Source organism: Salmo trutta, chromosome 18 (assembly GCF_901001165.1).
Source record: "Salmo trutta chromosome 18, fSalTru1.1, whole genome shotgun sequence".
Lineage (NCBI taxonomy): Eukaryota > Metazoa > Chordata > Actinopteri > Salmoniformes > Salmonidae > Salmo > Salmo trutta.
The window spans coordinates 45,976,514-45,998,588 of NC_042974.1; the positions used below are offsets into that span (position 1 = coordinate 45,976,514).

At 45.0% G+C, this 22,075-nt stretch overlaps 1 protein-coding gene across 1 annotated transcript in view; it reads left to right on the plus strand.

Annotated features, from left to right (window-relative positions):
- Positions 1-13,780, plus strand: part of LOC115153380 (storkhead-box protein 1) — a 40,852-nt gene extending 27,072 nt beyond the window's left edge. Inside the window, exons 2-4 of the mRNA XM_029698778.1 lie at positions 8,588-8,740; positions 9,236-12,107; positions 13,060-13,780. Of these exons, the coding sequence (XP_029554638.1) occupies positions 8,588-8,740; positions 9,236-12,107; positions 13,060-13,213 (3,179 nt within the window). The 3' untranslated portion in view covers positions 13,214-13,780. The remainder of the gene's footprint in view (positions 1-8,587; positions 8,741-9,235; positions 12,108-13,059) is intronic.
- Positions 13,781-22,075: the final 8,295 nt, after the last annotated feature.

Genomic DNA, 22,075 nt, shown 5'->3' on the forward strand with positions numbered 1-22,075 from the left:
CCGTGAAGTGATGGGCCACACAAGCACACAGAACGGGACCACCGAGTGCTGAAGTGCGTCTGTCCTCGATTGCAACACTCACTACGAGTTCCAAACTGCTTTTGGAAGCAACGTCAGCACAAGAACTGTTCGTCGGGTGTTTCATGAAATGGGTCTCCATGGCCGAGCAGCCACACACAAGACTAAAATCACACTTCGCAATGCCAAGCGTCAGGTGGAGTGGTGTAAAGCTCGCTGCCATTGGACTCTGGAACAGTGGAAACACGTTCTCTGGTGTGATGAATCACGCTTCACCATCTGGCAGTCAGACGGGTGATTCTGGGTTTGGTGAATGCCAGGAGAACGCTACCTGCCCCAATGCATAGTACCAACTGTAAAGTTTGGTGGGGGAGGAATAATGGTCTGGGGCTGTTTTTCATTGTTTGGCCTGGGCCCCTTAGTTCCAGTGAAGGTAAATCTTAACACTACAGCATACAAGGACATTCTAGACAATTCTGTGCTTCCAACTTTATGGCAACAGTTTGGGGATGGCCCTTTCCTGTTTCAGCATGACAATGCCACCATGCACAAAGCGAGGTCCATACAGAAATGGTTTGTCGAAATCGGTGAGGAAGAACTTGACTGGCCTGCACAGAGCCCCAACCTCAACCCCATCAAACACCTTTGGGATGAATTGGAACTCTGACTGCGAGCCAGTCCTAATCGCCCAACCTCACTAATGCCTGTGGCTGAATGGAAGCAAGTCCCTGCAGCAATGTTCCAACGTCTAGTGGAAAGCCTTCCCAGAAGAGTGGAGGCTGTTATAGCAGCAAAGGGGGGACCAACTCCATATTAATGACCATGATTTTGGAATGAGATGTTCGACGAGCAGGTACTTTTGGTCATGTAGTGTATATTATGACGACATTTTGTGAAATGTTTGTTCGTTTTAGTCTTTGTCAATGATTTTTTCGGCTGTTCGTGCGCACAACCTTTTTTCTCCAGGCAAGCCGAAGTTCGGGAGCCGAAGTCTACGCCCCTTTGTTAGTGATCAGTCAACAGGAAGGATTCTTCAATTAAGTTTGTTGTCGTTCAACCAGAGACGACTCGTTTTCATGCTGATTTTTTCACACGAAAAATACTGCACCAAATAGTTAGATGTAAAATTGCGGGACAAAGATCTCCTCGGCAAAAACTTAAATTAATTACAATATTTCTTGAGTTCGCTTCGATTCATTCGGACTATTTTGAGGAGATGTATACTGGCTACGGCGTCTCAATATGGACAAACAGTACTATTGTCGATTTTTTTCTTTTTTTCCCTCGTTTTTCAAGCAAAGGTCTTTTAATTAAGGGAATATGCGAGCACACTCGTTCGGTTCGCCTAGCCGGGTTCAGCTAGGCACCAGCCAAACTGAAGCATGCGGAAGCCCTAAGTCCCAGCATTACCCTTTGCTAGCCAGCCTGGAAGCCATTGCTCTAGGAAGTGAGCACAATAGAGCTAAGACCTAATGGGAGGAACACTCAGTGAGACATCAGATCTAAGGATTAGACTGAGCTTTAGCAGCCTGTTGTCAGTGGTGAGGATGTATGGGGGTTAGGGGTTGAAGGCAGATTTTTGTCTGGCTATGGCCACAATCCCTCAGTCCCCTCCCTTAGCACAGGATCAGGATGTTTAAGAAGTAAGAACAGACCTCTCCCACTAGTGGGCTGTGGATAAGTAGCTGCTGTGCCTTAACACTGACTGATAAAAGGCCTTGTTGTTGTCAGCTTAATTCCTCTACTTAGCTGTATACTGTATTTCATCAGACAAAAGCTCAGCAAAATGAATAAGACAAGATGTCATGTTATATCAGTTACACAACTCACGTTGGGCGTGTTTGTGTGTTTTAGGATTTATGAGCATTTTAACTTATTTGCTGTGTTTGCAAACCCTTTGTAGGCTCCTCCAGAGATATGTATATAATGACAAGATGCTCATGTCTCCAACCTAATAATGGGAGTCGTTGTTTCAACGGCAGGAAGGCAGGCTTAGGTCCAAAATAAGCCCATAGAAACGCATTGGGCTTATATTGCCCCTTCCCCTCTGGCTCCTCAGACTGCCTCGGGTGGATGTGTTCGTGCACACCATGCATGTATGCCATACATGATTAACCCTACCATGGCAGCCATCTGATTAGTGGTTTATTTTCGCTGCCTCCGACATAAGTGGTTCAAGTGTGTGAGGGAGGTGAATGTTTACTCTGCAGGGAGCGGTGTGTGTGCCAGACACAGTTTTAGCTGAGTGGTCTAAGGAGTGGTGGGAGAAACTCACACACACACCACAGGCTTTAACCTCAGACATGTTTCTTACATTTTCTTACATGAAAACATGCAGCCTACTTGAAATATCTCACAAGAATTTGTCGATACAGCATGTGTTGTCGATGAATGAAAACCAATATCCCAGGTCTTTATGAGGTAGTGGTCACTGCCATGTGTCTGTCTGTGGTTGTGCCAGTGTCTGTGTTTGGGGTTGGTTACAACTCTCTAAGAAGAAGAGTAAACCTATTCTATCTGTAAAACTCAGGCTTGTTGGTAGGCTAATCATTTAACACCTCAGGGTGGGAAAGCACTAGTGGCCATCCCAGATTGTGAGTTAACCTATTATAATGTAAGCTATAGTTAAGTATTAAGAACTGTTGTAGTTGTCACTAGGCAGTGTGTACATATAACCATTCGAGCAAGCAAAATAAAAAACAACTGCAAACTGTGAACTTGAATCAAGATGCAGCTAAATCACCTCAAAGTCCATTGTTTGCCCATAAGCCCAGTCCTGTTGAAGGGATACTTCGGGATTTTGGCAATGAAACCCTTTATCTACTACCTCAGAGTCAGTTGAACTCAGGGATACCATTTTTATGTCTCTGCATCCAGTATGAAAGAAGTTAGATGTACTTTTGTGAGCCAATGCTAACTAGTGTTAGGACAATGACTGGAGGTCCATGGTTTCTACTAGCATGCTACATGATACCATAGACTCCCAGTCATTGCGCTAACACTAGTTAGCAATTGCGCAAGCTCTAGTTAGCAACTTCTTTCATACTTCACACAGAGACATAAAAATGGTATCCACGAGTTTGTCTGACTCTGGGGAAGTAGATAAAGGGCTTCATTGCCAAAAGACCCAAACCACCCAAGCCATAGACTAGTTTCTCTGCTGCCACAGGGAAAGAGGTACTGGTGCATCAAGTCTGACATCAACAAGCTAACAAAATAGTTACAATATTTGCACTGTCTCTATGCACACTCAGAGCCCTACACACTCAAACACTCACTCCGTCATTTGCTCACTCACACATAATATGCATATACAGTACCAGTCAAAAGTTTGGACACCTACTCATTCCAAGGTTTTTCTTTATTTTTACTATTTTCTACATTGTAGAATACTAGTGAAGACATCAAAACTATGAAATAACACATATGGAATCATGTAGTAACCAAAAAAGTGTTAAACAAATCAGAATATATTTTATATTTGAGATTCCTCGAAGTAGCCACCCTTTGCCTTGATGACAGCTTTGCACACTCTTGGCATTCTCTCAACCAGCTTCATGAGGTAGTCACCTGGAATGCATTTCAATTAACAGGTGTGCCTTGTTAAAAGTTAATTTGTGGAATTTCTTTCCTTAATGCGTTTGAGCCAATCAGTTGTGTTGTGACAAGGTAGGGGTGATATACAGAAGATAGCCCTATTTGGTAAAAGACCAAGTCCATATTATGGCAAGAACAGCTCAAATAAGCAAAGAGAAATGAGTCCTTCACTACTTTAAAACATGAAGGCCAGTCAATCCATAAAATGTCAAGAACTTTGAAAGTTTCTTCAAGTTCAGTTGCAAAAACCATCAAACGCTGTGATGAAACTGGCTCTCATGAGGACCGCCACAGGAAAGGAAGACCCAGAGTTACCTCTGCTGCAGAGGATAAGATAATTGGAATTACCAGCCTCAGAAATTACAGCCCAAATAAATGCTTCACAGAGTTCAAGTAACAGACACATCTCAACATCAATTGTTTAGAGGAGACTGTGTTAACCTCTATGGGACCGGCGGGACGAATTCGTCCCACCTACGTAACAGCTAGTGTAATCCTGTGGCGCGATTTTTAAAACGTTTGAAATGCTATTACTTCAATTTCTCAAACATATGACTATTTTACAGCTATTTAAAGACAAGACTCTCGTTAATCTAACCACACTGTCCGATTTCAAAAAGGCTTTACAACGAAAGCAAAACATTAGATTATGTCAGCAGAGTACCCAGCCAGAAATAATCAGACACCCATTTTTCAAGCTAGCATATAATGTCACATAAACCTAAACCACAGCTAAATGCAGCACTAACCTTTTATGATCTTCATCAGATGACACACCTAGGACATTAAAACCAGCTTTTTACATTAGCATGTGACGTTCAGAAAAAGCATACCCCCCGCAAACTTCCGGGGAATTTACTAACAGTTTGCTAAATTACTCACGATAAACGTTCACAAAAAGCATAACAATTATTTTAAGAATTATAGATACATTACTCCTCTATGCACTCGATATGTCCGATTTTAAAATAGCTTTTCGGATGAAGCACATTTTGCAATATTCTAAGTACATAGCCCAGCCATCACGGGCTAGCTATTTAGACACCCGGCAAGTTTAGCCTTCATCAAAATCATATTTCCTATAAGAAAAATGGTCTTACCTTTCCTGTTCTTCGTCAGAATGCACTCCCAGGACTTCTACTTCAATAACAAATGTAGGTTTGGTCCCAAATAATCCATCGTTATATCCAAACAGCGGCGTTTTGTTCGTGCGTTCTAGACACTATCCGAATGCTAAATCACGGTCGCGCTCATGGCGCAGAACGTGACAAAAAAATTCTAAATATTCCATTACCGTACTTCGAAGCATGTCAACCGCTGTTTAAAATCAATTTTTATGCAATTTATCTCGTAGAAAAGCGATAATATTCCGACCGGGAATCTGCAATTAGCTAAACAGCCGAATAAAAATACTCCACGGGGGCGAATCGCGCACGCGCCTAATTCTATTGTCCACTGATGGGACACTTGGAAAAGGAGATAATGTGTTTCAGCCTGAGGCTGCCTCGTCATCGTTCAGGTTTTTCCCGGGTTCTGAGAGCCTATTGGAGCCCTAGGAATTGTCACGTTACAGCTAAGATCCTGACTCTTCAATAAACAGAAGCAAGAACAACAACACCTTGTCAGACAGGGTACTTCCTGCATGAAACCTTCTCAGGTTTTTGCCTGCCATAGGAGTTCTGTTATACTCACAGACACCATTCAAACAGTTTTAGAAACTTTAGGGTGTTTTCTATCCAAACCTGAACAATAATATGCATATTCTAGCTTCTGAGTTGGTGTAGGAGGCAGTTAAAAATGGGCACATATTTTTTCCAAAATTCTCAATGCTGCCCCCTAGCCCGTAGAGGTTAATCAGGCCTTCATGGTCAAATTTCTGCAAAGAAACCACTACTAAAGGACACCAATAAGAAGAAGATACTTACTTGGGCCAAGAAACACGAGCAATGGACATTAGACCGGTGGAAATCTGTCCTTTGGTATGATGAGTCCAAATTTGAGATTTTTGGATCCACCACTGTGTCTTTGAGACGCGGAGTAGGTGAATGCATGAATCATGGAAGAGGAGGTGTGATGGTGTGGGGGTGCTTTGCTGGTGACACCATCCTTGATTTATTTAGAATTCAAGGCACACTTAACCAGCATGGCTACCACAGCATACACCATCCCATCTGGTTTGCGCTTAGTGGGACTATCATTTGTTTTTCAACAGGACAATGACCCAAAACACACCTCCAGGCTGTGTAAGGGCTATTTGACCAAGAAGGAAAGTGATGGAGTGTTGCATCAGATGACCTGGCCTCCACAATCACCCAACTTCAACCCAATTGAGATGGTTTGGGATGAGTTGGACTGCAGAGTGAAGAAAAAGCAGCCAACACGTGCTCAGCATATTTGGGAACTCCTTCAAAACTGTTGGAAAAACATTCCAGGTGAAGTTGGTTGAGAGAATGCCAAGAGTGCAAAGCTGTCATCAAGGCAAAAGGTGGCTACTTTGAAGAACCTCAAACATAAAATATATTTGATTTGTTTAACACTTTTTTGGTTACTTCATGATTCCATATGTGTTATTTCATAGTTGTGATGTATTCACTATTATTCTACAGAGTAGAAAATAGTCATAATAAAGAAAGACCCTTGAATGAGTAAGTGTGTCCAAACCTTTGACTGGTACTGTACATTTATACTGACCCTACACACACGCACACCCACTCACATGCAAGCTGCCGCTACTCTGTTAAACGTATATCCTGTTGCCTCGTCCCCTTAGCCCTATACACATCTACCTCCATCACTCCAGTATCCCTGCACATGTAAATATTTGTATTGGAACTGACTTTTTAAATATTTCCTGTATGTAGTGTTGTGGAAAGTTTTACAAATGTCGTGGAAATTACCACCAGGGACACTCGAAGTCAATCTTGAATGAATCATCCTTTATTATCATCGTGCTGGAGAGGTTCCAACCAACTCAATGCACCAAGTAAACATGTCAATCAGGAGCTCCACCTGGGTAGTCCCATTAGTTCTCTGATATACAGACAAGTTATATTTGCATAATTTAGCTTATTCATCATTCATAATGAATTAACGTTTGCTTCGTTCATGTGACCGACCAATACCGCACGAGGCTTCTTCTCTCTAAGCTGAGACCTTGAAACTGAGATCTTTTGTTCTCAAAACAAGGTCTGGGTGTACTGCCAAATTGCAGATACTGATAAGTGAGGATTCGTTCAATCAGTCACTTGCATGAACACAGAAATTGGTTATTAGAACAGCACATGAATAGAACACAGAAATGAGTAATTAGAAAAGCACAAGTGTAAAATATCCATCACAGTAGTATGCTTACTTACTTATGTTATTGTGTATTTCCTATGAGACATTAAAACTTGAAACTATCCCTTTAAGGGGGGATGAGATCTTTATGGTTTTGTTATCTCCCCCTCTCTCTCTCCACATCTGTTTCCCTGTCGCTTCTCTCTCTCCCCCTCGCTCTGTCCCCCCCACGTACCATCACAGTCTCTCCTCCCCCTGTTTGTGCATCTTCAGTTAGTAAAGAAACAGACACTGAAGCAATACTATAAAAAACCTGTAGTCCTGAGGGAGTTCAGTCCCTCTAGTCTAGGCTGGTGTGGTGGGTAATTGACTGTTTTACTGTATGTGAGGAACTCCACTGCAGTTTCTTGTCTTTGGTCCTGAGATGAATCAGTCTTAGAATGTTAAAATGTCTGCTATGTTTTGAAATGAGTTTGTTTTATGATTTCAAAGGCCTGTGGTTTCTCTCTGAGATGGCTTCCAGATCTTAGAATCATGTCATTGGAACGCTGTCAGTCAGCCCTCGGGTTGGTTGGGTGGGTTTGATGTGTGTGTGTAGTGTGCACACCACGGGAGGTTGGTGACAGTTTAATTGGGGAGAACGGGCTCTTGGTAATGGCTGGAATGGAATTAGTGGAATGGTATCAAATACATCAAACACATGGCTTCCATGCGTTTCATGCCATTCCATTTCCTCCGTTCCATCCATTATTATGAGCCGTCCTCCCCTCAGCAGCCTCCACTGGTGTTCACTTGTGCGTGCGAGAGAGAGAGAGACACAGACATTTCAGGTACAGTCTGAGCTTTGTACGGTTTGAAGTGCCTGTAAAATGCTGTCTCTTTCTCCCTCCGTCCCTCCCTCTCTTTTAAACATACATTTAGTTTAGGTATTTTTCTTGGATCACAAAAAAATTCCCAAAAGTGTGTGGCCGGGTTATAGCAGCTGAAGACACAGTATGATATAGAGGTGATATGTGATAGCCTGGCAGGCAGAACTTGTGGTCACTTCTGTGGGAGTAATGACATTCCGTGGTCGCTCCCAGCATATATGGAATACCGCAATCCATCCCAGTATTAATGGAATTCCAATGGAAGTCAGGCCTGGTCTACATTACTCACTGGACCACCCGCATTCAAAAATCTCATCTTGGGCGTGACAGGATTATTTTTACTGGCAAAAGGATCTAGACCACAAAGTAAAAGTTGCAACCATGACAGAATTAAGTTATTTTGACTGGCAAAAACAGACTTGTTGAAGACCAACAGTGGTCATAACATTGCTACTACATGAAAACTCAACATCAACAGATGTGGGTATCACACAGATGTTTGTGTGTTTCACCAGTCTAACCAGGTGTGTGTGTGTTGCTGATGTTCTGTCTAACTCAGGTGTGTGTGTTACACTAGTCTAACTATGTGTGTGTGTGTGTTACACCAGTCTAACTATGTGTGTGTTACACCAGTCTAACTATGTGTGTGTGAATTACACCAGTCTAACTACGTGTGTGTGTTACACCAGTCTAACTAGGTGTGTGTGTTACACCAGTCTAACTACGTGTGTGTGTGTTACAGCAGTCTAACTACGTGTGTGTGTGTGTGTGTGTGTGTGTGTGTGTGTTACACCAGTCTAACTACGTGTGTGTGTGTTTTCCAGGTGACCTGTCCCCAGTGCAGATGTCTCCAGTGCCCCAGTCTCAGTTCATCCCTCTAGCCGAGGTCCTATGCTGTGTCATCTCTGACATGAACTCCTCCAACATCACCGTCAACCAGGATGCCCTCATCAGTCACATGACCAAGGCTCACCAAGGTAACATATACAGATGTATGGGGAGAGCTTCAGGGCATGTCCTTACATAAAGGCAGCCTAGTGGTTAGAGCGTTGGGCCACTACCCAAAAGGTTGCTGGATCGAATCCCCGAGCTGACAAGGCAAAACATCTGTCGTTCTGCCCTGAACAAGGCAGTTAACCCACTGTTCCCTGGTAAGCCGTCATTGTAAATAAGAATTTGTTCTTAACTGACTTGTCTAGTTAAAATAAAGGTTAAATAAAAATAAAAAACAGTTAAAACATACAGTACATTCAACCACAGGTGGTCCTGAAAAAGGGGAATTGTAGTTGGGGGGAAAAGGGGAGAATGATATTTAGTGTATTAAGTCTAATGCTTAGTCTTAACTGGCAGTTTTCAGCCTGGCTGTAGATTAGTCCATCTGCAGATATACAGTAACTTTTCAGGGATTTAAAGGAGATAAACTGTATTAACTAATATGGCTGAACTTCTCTCTCTCTCTCACTCCCTGCCAGGGATGACCATCCCTACTCAAGACATCCTGTACAACGCTCTGGGCTCGTTGATCAAAGAGAGGAAGATCTACCACACAGGAGAGGGCTACTTCATTGTCACTCCTCAGACCTACTTCATCACCAACAGCCTGGTGAGAGAGAAGAGCTGGTGGACCTCAGGGTCTGGAGACAACGAGCTGCCATCCCCTCCCCCCATCACCTACCTGCTCAGTAATGACACTCTGGAAAGCCACCCACAGTCCCCTCTGGTGACCCACTGCAAGTCCTGCAGCTGCTTTGCTCCTGCCCAGAACGTGACCAGTGCTGCTACTACGGCCACTATAGCTGCCATGGTTCCTCCATCCGTCCCAGACCAGCACTCGGTTTCTGTTTCTATTAGCGAGTGCACAGGGAAGAGCCTGAAGTGGCCTAGAGACCACAAGCCTCAAGTCCAGCACCAGTCGACCTCAACGGCCGCAGACTACCAGATTAGTGAGGTCAGCAAGACCACTACGGCTACCACCACTGCCACTAGCCGTAAGGACAGAGACAAAGATGGAAAGGAGAAACCAGGGAGGAGGTTTGGCCTCAGCCTCTTCAGGAGGAACGGAGGGAAGAAGGAGAAAGTGAAGAAAGAATATGCCTTGTTCTCAGGTCAGTTCCCTCCGGAGGAGTGGCCAGTGAGGGACGAGGAGGATCTGAACAATCTGCCCAGAGACCTGGAGCACGCTATCATCAGACGCATCAACCCTGAGCTCACTGTGGACAACCTGACACGCCACACTGTACTTATGAAGAAACTGGAGGAGAGAGGAGGGGAGAGAGGGATGGAAACGGACAGACGAGGGGAAAGAGGGGTGGAAAGGGACAGAGGGTTGCACAAGGGGGACAGGTTTGACGGAGGGGACAAGGGTGTGGACAAGGGCATGTCCACTGAGATCCTAAACTGCTCCAAGCCCAGACACCACCACTCCTCCCGGGCCGGACTAGGAGCAGGGGCTGGGGGCAGGAGATCTACCTCCAAGGCCTCTCGCAGTAAGAGAAGGGCTCATTCCTCCAGGGAGAAACGGAGAGACAGGCTGAAGACTAAGGCCCCAGTGTGTGTGGATGGGGACCCAGACAGGGATGACCTGTTCCCCTCTTGCCTCAGACCAAAGGTCCCTATTGATGAACCAGACCACAGAGAGGAGCCAGGAGCGGTGGAGGGGAAAAGCCTCTATAAGAAACGCATTGACAACCCCTTTGATAGTCAACCACCTGGGAAAGATACAGCCACAACCCAGACTGTGGCACCTACCATGACCCACAAAGAACAGAGGAGGAGAGAGGGAAAGGAAGCGAAGGAGGGGAAAGAGGGAAAGACTTCAGGAGGAGGGAGGAGAGAACTAGCGGGACACCGTTCCAAATCCTGGGACCCGCACAAAGCAAAAGCAACCGCTGCTGACACACAGTATGCTGGGAAGTCTCACACAGCCGAGGACAGGTCATGTGACCGTCTCCACGAGAGGGGACTCACCACCGAACCCCTCCTCCTGCCCCTCTCTGACACCAAACCACCCAGTGAACTACCGTTGGACTACAGCTCGGCTTACCCACAGAGCAGCACACTAAGGATAGACGACAAGGTTAGATATCAGAGGGAGGGAAAGAACAGAGGGAGGAAGAGCAGGGAGGGAGGGAAGGAGAAGGAGGGAAAGCATAGGACGACACAGCAAGTAGAATATGGCAGTACAACAGACCATAGACACCCAGGAGTAACAAGCCAAACCCTGGACTCTGATGCCAACCTCCCTAGTACCCACCCCTATGACTCAGTCTCTGCCCACCCGTACGACCAGGCCATGCCTTGGCCAAAGCCTGCTGTGCATCGCAGGCACTCCTTCAAACACACAGACACACAGGTGGACCTAACCCACAGGCCTGACCTGCTCTCCTCACACCAACAGGCCTTCAGTACCACCCCCAAACAACATGGGCTGGTACACAGCAGTGGTGGCAGTAGAGCCCACAGGAGTCCAGGGTATGGGCAAAGGGCCAATGATGGGTTAGCAGTGGAGAGTAATGGCTTTATGATAGAGAGTGATGAGTTTATAGAAGATGATCACAGGTTTTACCAGAGAGCAGAAGAAGAAGATGAGGATGCCTGTAGTTCTCTGTATCTGAGTGAGGACGGAGTCATTGACCACAGAGCGGTCTATCAAACACACCTGTCTCATTATCGTGACTCTCAATCCCTCTATCATGATCCTAAGACCATATACCAAGACACTATCACCCACTACCACAACCAACCTCACTCCCCTTACCACGAGCCCCAACCCCACTGTCCCAACCCCCATTCCCTCCAAGGAGACTGGAACAGCACTTTTCCGGAGGAACACTCTTCCGCTATCCACCAAAACCCCCCTCTGTCCCCCCACAGCCCCCAAAGACAGGAAGAGGAGAGGTGGGTTAAGGTGAGCGGCTCTACCCTTAACCACCGCAGCCACACGTCCCCAGGAACCCACAGTGATCCCATCCCCAGGCGGAGAGCTCCAATCCCGGGGGAGCAAAGACAGGACGCCAGCCTCCCCCTGGAAGCTCTAGAGGGTTTAAAGCCACCTGAGGCAGCAGACAGCAGCATCTTTGACTACTGCCAGACCAGCGAGGTGGACTCGGATGCTGAGACTCTCCATAAATCAGCAGACGAGGGGGACAGGGAGTCATCTAACTGGGGGTGTGGAGTAGAGGAGGAGGAGGAAAAGGGCGGCTTTGAGACCCTAGGGGAGAGAGGAGGCCCTCAGACCTCAAGTGCCAGTCTGGGCATGCCCAGTGGAGCTGGACGGGGAGAGATAATGGGGGAGGCGGGGGAGAGTCAGAGCAACACAGGGGACAGCGGGATAGACTCGCCACGGTGAGTTTCTTTCTTTGAATTAAAATGTTGATGATCATCGTCACATTTTTTTTATGGATTGTAGTTATACCACTTTTCACAAAAGGTCTCATTATATTTTGTGGAGTGATTGTGACAATTTGGCACCAGCTAGATATTATTAAATGACCATGATATTCATCAGTATTAGTCTATTTTACAAAAGACAAAGGACTATGCCCCAGGAATGGCCTTCATTTGTAGTGCTATCTCAGTGGAACTCCTCTAGGCAGCAGTACCTATCCTCCTCACATCCTCTCCTGTGTGAGGTCCCAGTCAACCAGAAAACATAACATAACTTGGCCCTTAAATCCCCTGTTTATTTGTCTTCTCGCCTGCGGCCTCGACCCCTATCTCCAGCTGTAACCCTAGCCTCTCTCTTTGGCTGAGGTAGAGGCTATGGAGCCTATAGTGCTGGCCCAGGGAGGGTGGAGGAATGTGGACATGCAGGAAATAAGCTAAGGCTAGGAGTAGTTAGATCACCCATGGCCATGGTCGGTGGTGGGCCTTCTCTCTCTTCCCTTTTCATGTAAATGGAGATGAAGCTGAACAAACACCCCATAGCCAATTACACCAGGCAGTATTTAGACAGAGGGGAATGATTATAGTGATTAATGTAATTACTTTGGAATGGGTACACCCTCATGTTTAAAACAAAGAAAGGGGAAAAGGTCAAAAGTTTTTCCATTAACTTTATAAGGACTTGGCTTTTCCCCTTTTGTGGTGAAGAGCAGAGTTGTTTTTACCTGGATTTCACAGTATAGTTAGTGTGTGTGACTAACGGTGTATTGCTTATTGTATTTCTATCCAACTGATATGGTTAATCTCCCCAGTCCCCACAGGACCAGTTTGTGTTCGTGTGCACACAAGTGTCCATTTTCTAATAATTTATACTATGCATTTACACCCTGTTCTTCTATGTTTCTCCCTACAGGACCCGTGTTAGTCTGGCAACTAACAACACAGGGATTCTGGAGGGTCTAAATAGGCGAGGTTTCCTAGAGAACCTGGAGAAACTGCACTCCAAGAGCTCAGCCATGCGACCACAGAGCTCTCTGCTACAGCTCACACCAGTCATGAACGTATGAGACCATAGGCCCCCTGATGCAGCTCCGTGGGAGGGATCATGAGCTCCCCGATGCAGCTCTGTGTGAGGGACTATGAGCTCCCTGATGCAGCTCCGTGTTAGGGCCCATGAGTCCTCTGATGCAGCTCCCTCTGTTCTACCACCAAAAAGCATGGGAAGTAGGAACACTATGCTATCAGATATGGGGTACACAACCCCAGTCTTTATGGACTTACAGCATCTATTTGTTTCACTGCTGTCATAAATCTGCTGTGAACCTCTAACCTTTCCTCATTGTCTAGCCTGGTTATATATCCTGTCCTCCAGGGCTACAGTGTATAGCAGCAATTTATGGGTGCACAACTCCAGACCTACCCCAGTGGAGGTCTTTGTACAGATGTATAGTCTATTTTTCTCAGTCTATATATAACATTTAACAGGAATATCCTGAGAGACGTATTCGGCTAATGACTGGTGAATCGGCTGCGTTAAATGCATGATCAATCGATAGGTGGTGTTGAAGTACCGTGAGGGGGAAAAAGTATTTGATCCTCTGCTGATTTTGTATGTTTGCCCACTGACAAAGAAATGATCAGTCTATAATTTTAATGGTAGGTTTATTTGAACAGTGAGAGACAGAATAACAACAACAAAAAATCCAGAAAAACGCATGTCAAAAATGTTATAAAATGATTTGCATTTTAATGAGGGAAATACGTATTTGACCCTCTGCAAAACATGACTTAGTACTTGGTGGCAAAACCCTTGTTGGCAATCACAGAGGTCAGACGTTTCTTGTAGTTGGCCACCAGGTTTGCACACAACTCAGGGGGGATTTTGTCCCACTCCTCTTTGCAGATCTTCTCCAAGTCAATAAGGTTTCGAGGCTGACGTTTGGCAACTCGAACCTTCAGCTCCCTCCACTGATTTTCTATGGGATTAAGGTCTGGAGACTGGCTAGGCTACTCCAGGACCTTAATGTGCTTCTTCTTGAGACACTCCTTTGTTGCCTTGGCCGTGTGTTTTGGGTCATTGTCATGCTGGAATACCCATCCACGACCCATTTTCAATGCCCTGGCTGAGGGAAGGAGGTTCTCACCCAAGATTTGACGGTACATGGCCCCGTCCATCGTCCCTTTGATGCGGTGAAGTTGTCCTGTCCCCTTAGCAGAAAAACACCCCCAAAGCATAATGTTTCCACCTCCATGTTTGACGGTGGGGATGATGTTCTTGGGGTCATAGGCAGCATTCCTCCTCCTCCAAACACGGCAAGTTGAATGGATGCCAAAGAGCTCCATTTTGGTCTCATCTGACCACAACACTTTCACCCAGTTGTCCTCTGAATCATTCAGATGTTCATTAGCAAACTTCAGACAGGCATGTATATGTGCTTTCTTGAGCAGGGGGACCTTGCGGGCGCTGCAGGATTTCAGTCCTTCACGGCGTAGTGTGTTACCAATTGTTTTCTTGCTGACTATGGTCCCAGCTGCCTTGAGATCATTGACAAGATCCTCCCGTGTAGTTCTGGGCCGATTCCTCATCGTTCTCATGATCATTGCAACTCCACGAGGTGAGATCTTGCATGGAGCCCCAGGCCGAGGGAGACTGACAGTTCTTTTGTGTTTCTTCCATTTGTGAATAATCGCACCAACTGTTGTCACCTTCTCACCAAGCACTTGGCGATTGTCTTGTAGCCCATTCCAGCCTTGTGTAGGTCTACAATCTTGTCCCTGGCATCCTTTGAGAGCTCTTTGGTCTTGGCCATGGTGGAGAGTTTGGAATCTGATTGATTGATTGCTTCTGTGGACAGGTGTCTTTTATACAGGTAACAAACTGAGATTAGGAGCACTCCTTTTAAGTGTGTGCTCCTAATCTCAGCTCGTTACCTGTATAAAAGACACCTGGGAGCCAGAAATCTTTCTGATTGAGAGGGGGTCAAATACTTATTTCCCTCATTAAAATGCAAATCAATTTATAACATTTTTGACATGTGTTTTTCAGGATTTTTTTGGTTGTTATTCTGTCTCTCACTGTTCAAATAAACCTACCATTAAAATGATAGACTGATCATTTCTTTGTCAGTGGGCAAACGTACAAAATCAGCAGGGGATCAAATACTTTTTTCCCTTACTGTAAGAGGTTGTACACTGAGTTGCTATTGTTTTTCACTACATTCAACTTGGCCTAAAATGATGACAAAATAACTCAGTACTGGATCTTTAACCTGTATCTTCATTTTCATACCTCTTTCCTTGTCGCCATGTGTAACACAAATAAATCTTTATGTACCACAAGCCACCTCCTCGCTGAATGTGTGGATCATATCTTTTATCATAAAAATAATTGTTTTAAGAAATTGGATGACACATGTACACTCACAAGAAAATAAGGTGACTCTACTACTACCTACCCTTTCACCTGAAATGACTAGATTTACAAGAGGAATTCCAGTGAAAGGCAAAAAAGTTAATTCACATCACTCAGGAAAGACTTCTAAAAAACCTGAGCCTGGCAGACAGCTGATAAGCTAAGCATTGGGTGTTGGTGGAGGCTCCAGTGAAGAGGTGTACATGGAAGAGAAACCCCAGCCATGTCACCCCGTCTCTGGGGGAGCTAGAGTTAGGAGTGTGGGATGGGAGGTGGTTTAGTGTTATGTAAAGGCTAGAGGGCTGTTGTGGTGACCATATTACCACCACACCAGCAGTCATGAGTCATGACCACAGTCAAATTCCATGTGACTGTTGAGTCAAGGTCATTTCTTGTTATGGACTGTGGACATGCTTTGGTAGTACAGGTCCTAATGGCCTGGTTCTAAGGGGTATATTGTCCCTCTAACCACCCTGACATCAATGTAAATGCAATCGAAAATCACATCAAAACAGTATCATGCTTTTAAAACTCACCTCACTGGTGATCAATTTGAAGAAAGAAGTTCAACAGCGGTTGAAACTGAGTGTAAACATGGTCATTGTAGATGTTGTTTCAAAGACTAACAATGAAATGGACAGCTTTCTAAGGTGATGATTAACTAAAAACGCTATATCCATATTAGAGCTTATGCATATGCTTTTGAGCCCAAGCCCGAAAAAAAACGGAATTAAAATGATGATTGTGCCGTTATACAATACATAGCCTACCGCATATTATGCATGACAGAAAAACATAAAACAAAACCGATTTAAGATGTCTTTGGTACATAATTGGTCTAGGCTATACTTCAAAATTAAACAAATGCGAGTAATCGCCTTTGAGTGTGGACTGTATTATTATGCATAATGGATGGACTGGTATGCTATGCTCCAAATGTTATATCCACGAACGATTTTGAACAGCCTTGTCATAGGGCACACACCTTTAGTTAAAGCCTACATAATTTCTCACCACAATGCGTTTCTCATCTCCTCCCATCTCTTCTTTATTCCTTTCTCGAGAGCACAGAAGGGCTGTCAACAGTTTATTGAAATATGTTTCGTTGTGAAACCATGTTCCCGAACAGATTTCACTTGGTTTCCCAATATGGCAGTATGTCACTTTTTGGGCGAACCACCAAATCATTCGACTTGAAATCGAGTCTAAGAAGCGGTTGATCTGTTCCAAATACTGCACTCTAACTGCAGTTAAACTGCAAAATTAATGCAGTAAAAAAACAGTGTTATTTTGGATGCAGTATTTGCAGCACACTGCAGTTATACTGCACTCTGACTGCAATCTTTTTTCGTAAGGGTTTGGTTATGGAAAATATATTTCACAGAGGTTTAGCTGGTACAATTATTATCTACACTATACTATCTTATTGTGTCACATAAATTGAAATGAGGTGTACTATTAGAGTTTGGTAACCAGGAAATGGTGGAGCGAGTTCTGCATAGTGCAACTTTAAGCACTGGGTAGTTGCAGGAACAGGGTTGGTGAGAACATGGCATACAGACTTTGGGCGGAAAATCACCTGTCGCGCAGCGAGAGAATGCTCATCAAACAGTGGTTGATGCGTGGAGTGAAATAAGTGTTATAGTATTTATTTCTCAGCTGCTCATATTACGCACATGCTCCGCTATAAAACCGAAGACGTATCATTGAACAGGACCGGTGGGAAAGTGCGCGGCCTCCATTCACTGCGTGCATACAGATAACATGTATTTCTTTCTCCTGACCTTGTTCCTGCCCACTTGATAATGGCTCATTCTAAATCTAAACACATTGTACATATTAGTAAAGACAAGATGAATTGAGAATAGTCTGATGGGTGACAGCTGTGCAGCCTGAGGCAAGGAACAGAGTGCAAGCTTTTTTTCTACTTTCTCAAGTTACGAATAGTCGTTAGTAGCATCATGCAGGCCATATATGTGTTGATTTCTAAGACATTCTAAGGTTTGTATTATTCACAAATTAAGTTGCAAATAACTCTAAATCTATCATATTGGGAGGACCTGCTTCAAATGATCACTTTTACGCTCAACATAGACACTCCATATGCACACTCGCTCCGTAATGGGAAAATATATCTTTAGTATTTTATTCAGTTTAGTTCAATATATTCTTCCTATTATAAAATCCTATAATATAAAACAATGGCATGACTTATAAGCATATGTTTTCAGCTAAACAAACAAGCCTACAGTCTATGGCATGGAACATAGCCAGATAAGGCCAACTCATTCTGCTCTTAAATATATTTTCTTCATATCATGTTTCTTAGACCTGACTAAAATAAATAATGGATTTATTGTGATGCTGTAAATTCAATTGATTTATTATACTTAATTAAATGTAGATTTAGCAAAAGCGCGCATCAATGGCTTGTATGCAGCTTGTATGTGTGGAGGCCTGGAGATACTAAATGTGTTTATGTTAATTAGTCTAACGGTCAGATACCTTGAGACTGGCAGTATTTTGCATGACAATAACCGGCTGACAAATTGTCATGCTGCCACAGCCCTAACTACAACTACAAGGGAAGGCTATTGTTATGGGGCCCCTGCGCAAGGAGACACTCCTAAGCAAGTACCATGATGTCTTCAACGCACCGGTCGAGTCAGTTCCCGGCGAAGTCCACTTTGAGTTGGACGCAGCAATCCAGCCTGTCCAGTGTGCACCCCGCAATGTACCAGTGGCCATGAAAGCAGCTACGGAGGCTCAGCTTGACAAATACGAAGCAGATGGCCACATGATATCCGTCACCGAGCCTACAGACTGGATAAGTAATATGGTCATCGTCAAGAAACCAGACAAGCTACGGATATGCATTGATCCGAAACACCTCAACCGGGCTCTGAGACGTTCACATTACATTATGCCCACGTTGGAGGATGTTCTTTACAAGCTCCCAAAGGCCAGAGTCTTCACGCTCGTGGATGCCAGAGATGCCTTCCTGCAGTACAAGCTCGACAAGCCCAGCAGCTACATGACCACCTTTTGGACACCCTGGGGCAGGAAGAGGTGGTTGAAGCTCCCGTTTGGTGTCTCCGTGGCTCCAGAGGTGTATCAGCGGAAACAGCATGAGCTGTTGATGGGACTCAGTGGCGTGGAACCCATAGCAGATGACATCCTCGTAGTCGGCTGTGGGGACAGTGATGAGGAGGCAGAATGTGACCATGACGCCAAGCTGCTGGCCCTGATGGTCAGATGCAGACAGGTCAAGCTAAGGCTAAGCATAAAAAAGCTTCAATTTAAAGTGCCAGAGGTTCGCTTTCATGGGCACATCTTGTCCTCCACCGGATTGAAGGCGAGTCCAGAAAAAGTGAAGGCTGTCTTGAAAATTCCCCACCCATCTGACGTGAAGGCAGTGCACCGCTTCGTCGGATTCGTCACCTACCTGGCCAAGTTCCTACCGCGGCTCTCTGAAGTGTGTGAGCCACTAAGGAGGCTCATGGACAAGGACACCATCTGGCATTGGCTCCCAAAACATGAGGCAGCGGTGAGGGAAATAAAACAACTGGTCACCCAGACACCTGTACTGCAATACTACGATGTGTCAAAACCTGTCACGATTCAGAGTGACTCAAGCCAGTATGGACTGGGCTGTTGCCTCATGCAGGAGGGCCAGCCTGTGGCATTTGCCTCTAGGGCACTCACCCCAACAGAGCAGAACTATGCCCAGATAGAGAAGGAGTGCCTCAGCATTGTGTTTGCATGCCAACGCTTCCACCACTACCAGTATGGGCGCGACAATATTACCGCAGAGACAGATCACAAGCCCCTTATTGCTATATTCAGCAAGCCTCTCCTGAATGCCCCGGAACGACTGCAGAGCATGCTACTGGCCACACAAAACTACAACCTCAAGGTGGTGTATAAGCCAGGGCCAGAGATGTATGTGAGTGACACGCTCAGCAGGGCTACTGCATCAGGCACTCACACACGCTCCATGCATGAACAACACGCAGTGTGCAGCTTACAAACAGAGCAAGTGGATGTTGAACACATCAACCAGGCTGACTACCTCAATGTTACGGACCAGTGCCTTATACAAATCAGAGAGCACACAGACAGGGACGAGCAACTCCAGGCATTGAGGTCTGTGATTCTGATGAGCTGGCCCGACTCCATTGAAGAAACTGCTTTAGCCATCAGAGAATATTGGCCAGTCAAAGAGGAGCTCAGTGTTCAAAACTGAGTAATATTCAAGGGTCAGAGAGTCGTTATTCCCCAGTCTCTGAGCCCTGAGATGTTGGCGCGTGTGCACTCAAGTCACATAGGAGGTGAGGCCTGTTACAGACAAGCACGTGACACACTGTATTGGCCTGGAGTGAAATCAAAGACTATGTCAGTAAATGCACAATCTGCAATGAATATGCCATTGAGCAACAGAGAGAGACGATGATGTCCCACGAGCTACCGATGCGCCCCTGGCAGATAGTAAGTCTAGATCTCTTCCAGCACAGTCGCAAAGTGGCAAAGACTTTCTGCTGGTAGTCGATCATTACTCAGACTTCTGGGAGATTGATCTCCTCCCCGACCTCTCAGCAGAGACAACGATCAAACGCTGCAAGGCTGTTTGCCCGCTATGGCCAGCCAGATAGGGTAATTTCAGATAATGGACCCCAATTCTCCGGATTTGAGTTCCGAAAATTTGCTGCAGAATGGGAATTTGAGCACGTCACTTCATCACCACGACACCCAAAAGCTAATGGGAAGGCGGAGTCGGCAGTCAAAATCGTAAAGAACCTCTGCAAAAAAGCTCTGCGAGAGGGCAAAGATGCCTGGAAAGCAATCCTGCAGTGACGCAATACCCCGACAGAAGGCATGGATAGCAGCCCGGCCCAGCGCCTTATGGCATGGCGTTTAAAAGCAGCTCTGCCAGTAGCCAGCACTCTCCTGGAGCCATGTGTGGTGACAGACGTGCTGGTGAAGCTACGTCACAGAAGACAGGTCTCCAAGTTAATCTACGACAAATCAGCAAATCACTTACCTGAGCTCAGGGTGGGTGAAACGGTGCGAATGAAGCCACTACCAGAGGACCGGACAGGCCTCTGGAGACTCGGATCCTGTGTACAGAAAGTGGCACCACGCTCCTACTTGGTCGGATTGCTGAGCCAGCACCTACTCAGAACCCTGATGGTCATAGGGGTCGCATGACAAAAGACGGAACCCCAGCAAGTCACATGGGGCCTGAGGCACTGGGCGAAGAGCCAGGAGATCACAGGTCGGCCGCTCTCTCGCCCATCAATACTCCCCTTAGACAGTCAGGTGACACGCCTGTGCGGGAACCCGCAGTCCACGCAGACAAGCCCCCTGTCTTTTCACGCTGAGGGCGTCTGTCCCAGCCATCAAAAATACTTAATCTGTAGGTTTCCCATTAGGGATTGTTGACAGACAGAGATAAAAGTGAAGAGAGTATCATAATGTGTTAAGTTGTTAACTGAAATTATTATTATTATTTTTTTTTTAAACTGTTCATGTGGGAAATTACTACTAGGTTTGTTTTGTTAGTGAATTGACAGCTCGTGTCCTATTTTATAAAAGGGAAGATGTTATGGGTGTAAGATGGCACAGTGATGCCATCTGTTGGTAAATGTTAATTACTGCAACTCCAGTGTTTTACCGGTGTGCTTGATACCCGGATGTAATTGCAATATACTGAACAAGACGAGTTACTCGCATCAATGCCTCTGTCTCGTCATTTAACATTCAAACAGCTATCGTTTTCTTTAATTATTAAATCTGTAACCTATAGCAGAAGAATGGTGGAAGATCCATGCATTAAAGCAATTTAAATTTAAAGGCAATGTTCCCACATTCGGGGGAATGCATTCAAGGTAAATGCTGCATATGTCAGCCCAATCAGAAATTACCTTCACATTTTAAGGTGGATCTTCTGTGATACAGATTGAATCCAGCTCTTAAAGTATCTGTCCCGTGTTCCAGATTTCAATGAAATATTTACCAAAAATGTATTACAATATGGGTTTAATAGATGTCCTTCCAAAAAAATTGAATTAAGGATGTTAAAAAGCAGGGTTTCTGTGCCCCTTGGCCTGTGGGGAAATAACAGAGTGGTTTGAGAAAATACAGCTCAGCCAATGAGACGTGCATACACTCGGTTATTCAAATTAGCTACAAACTCCAAGCTTGCCTTTCTGAAATTATATTTGTGTACTGATTTGCTCATACCAGATGCCTTTTATCAAAATATTTGACGCTCAAGCAGTAAGACATCCTGCAGCCTCATTAGCGTGCTCGTGACTCCTGCCTGTTTGAGTTGAGAACTTAAAGGATGTTTGATTTGTTTTATATTAGATTACTTTGTGTTTTTACTAACAGTACTTTTTGAAAATGCCCAAAATGATTTTTTGTAGACTGGCATGGCGTTAAAAGTGGGACATACACAGCTGGTGGAAGTTGTAGTCCATTCAGTAGTTCTAATGTAACTTTTTGGATTCGTACT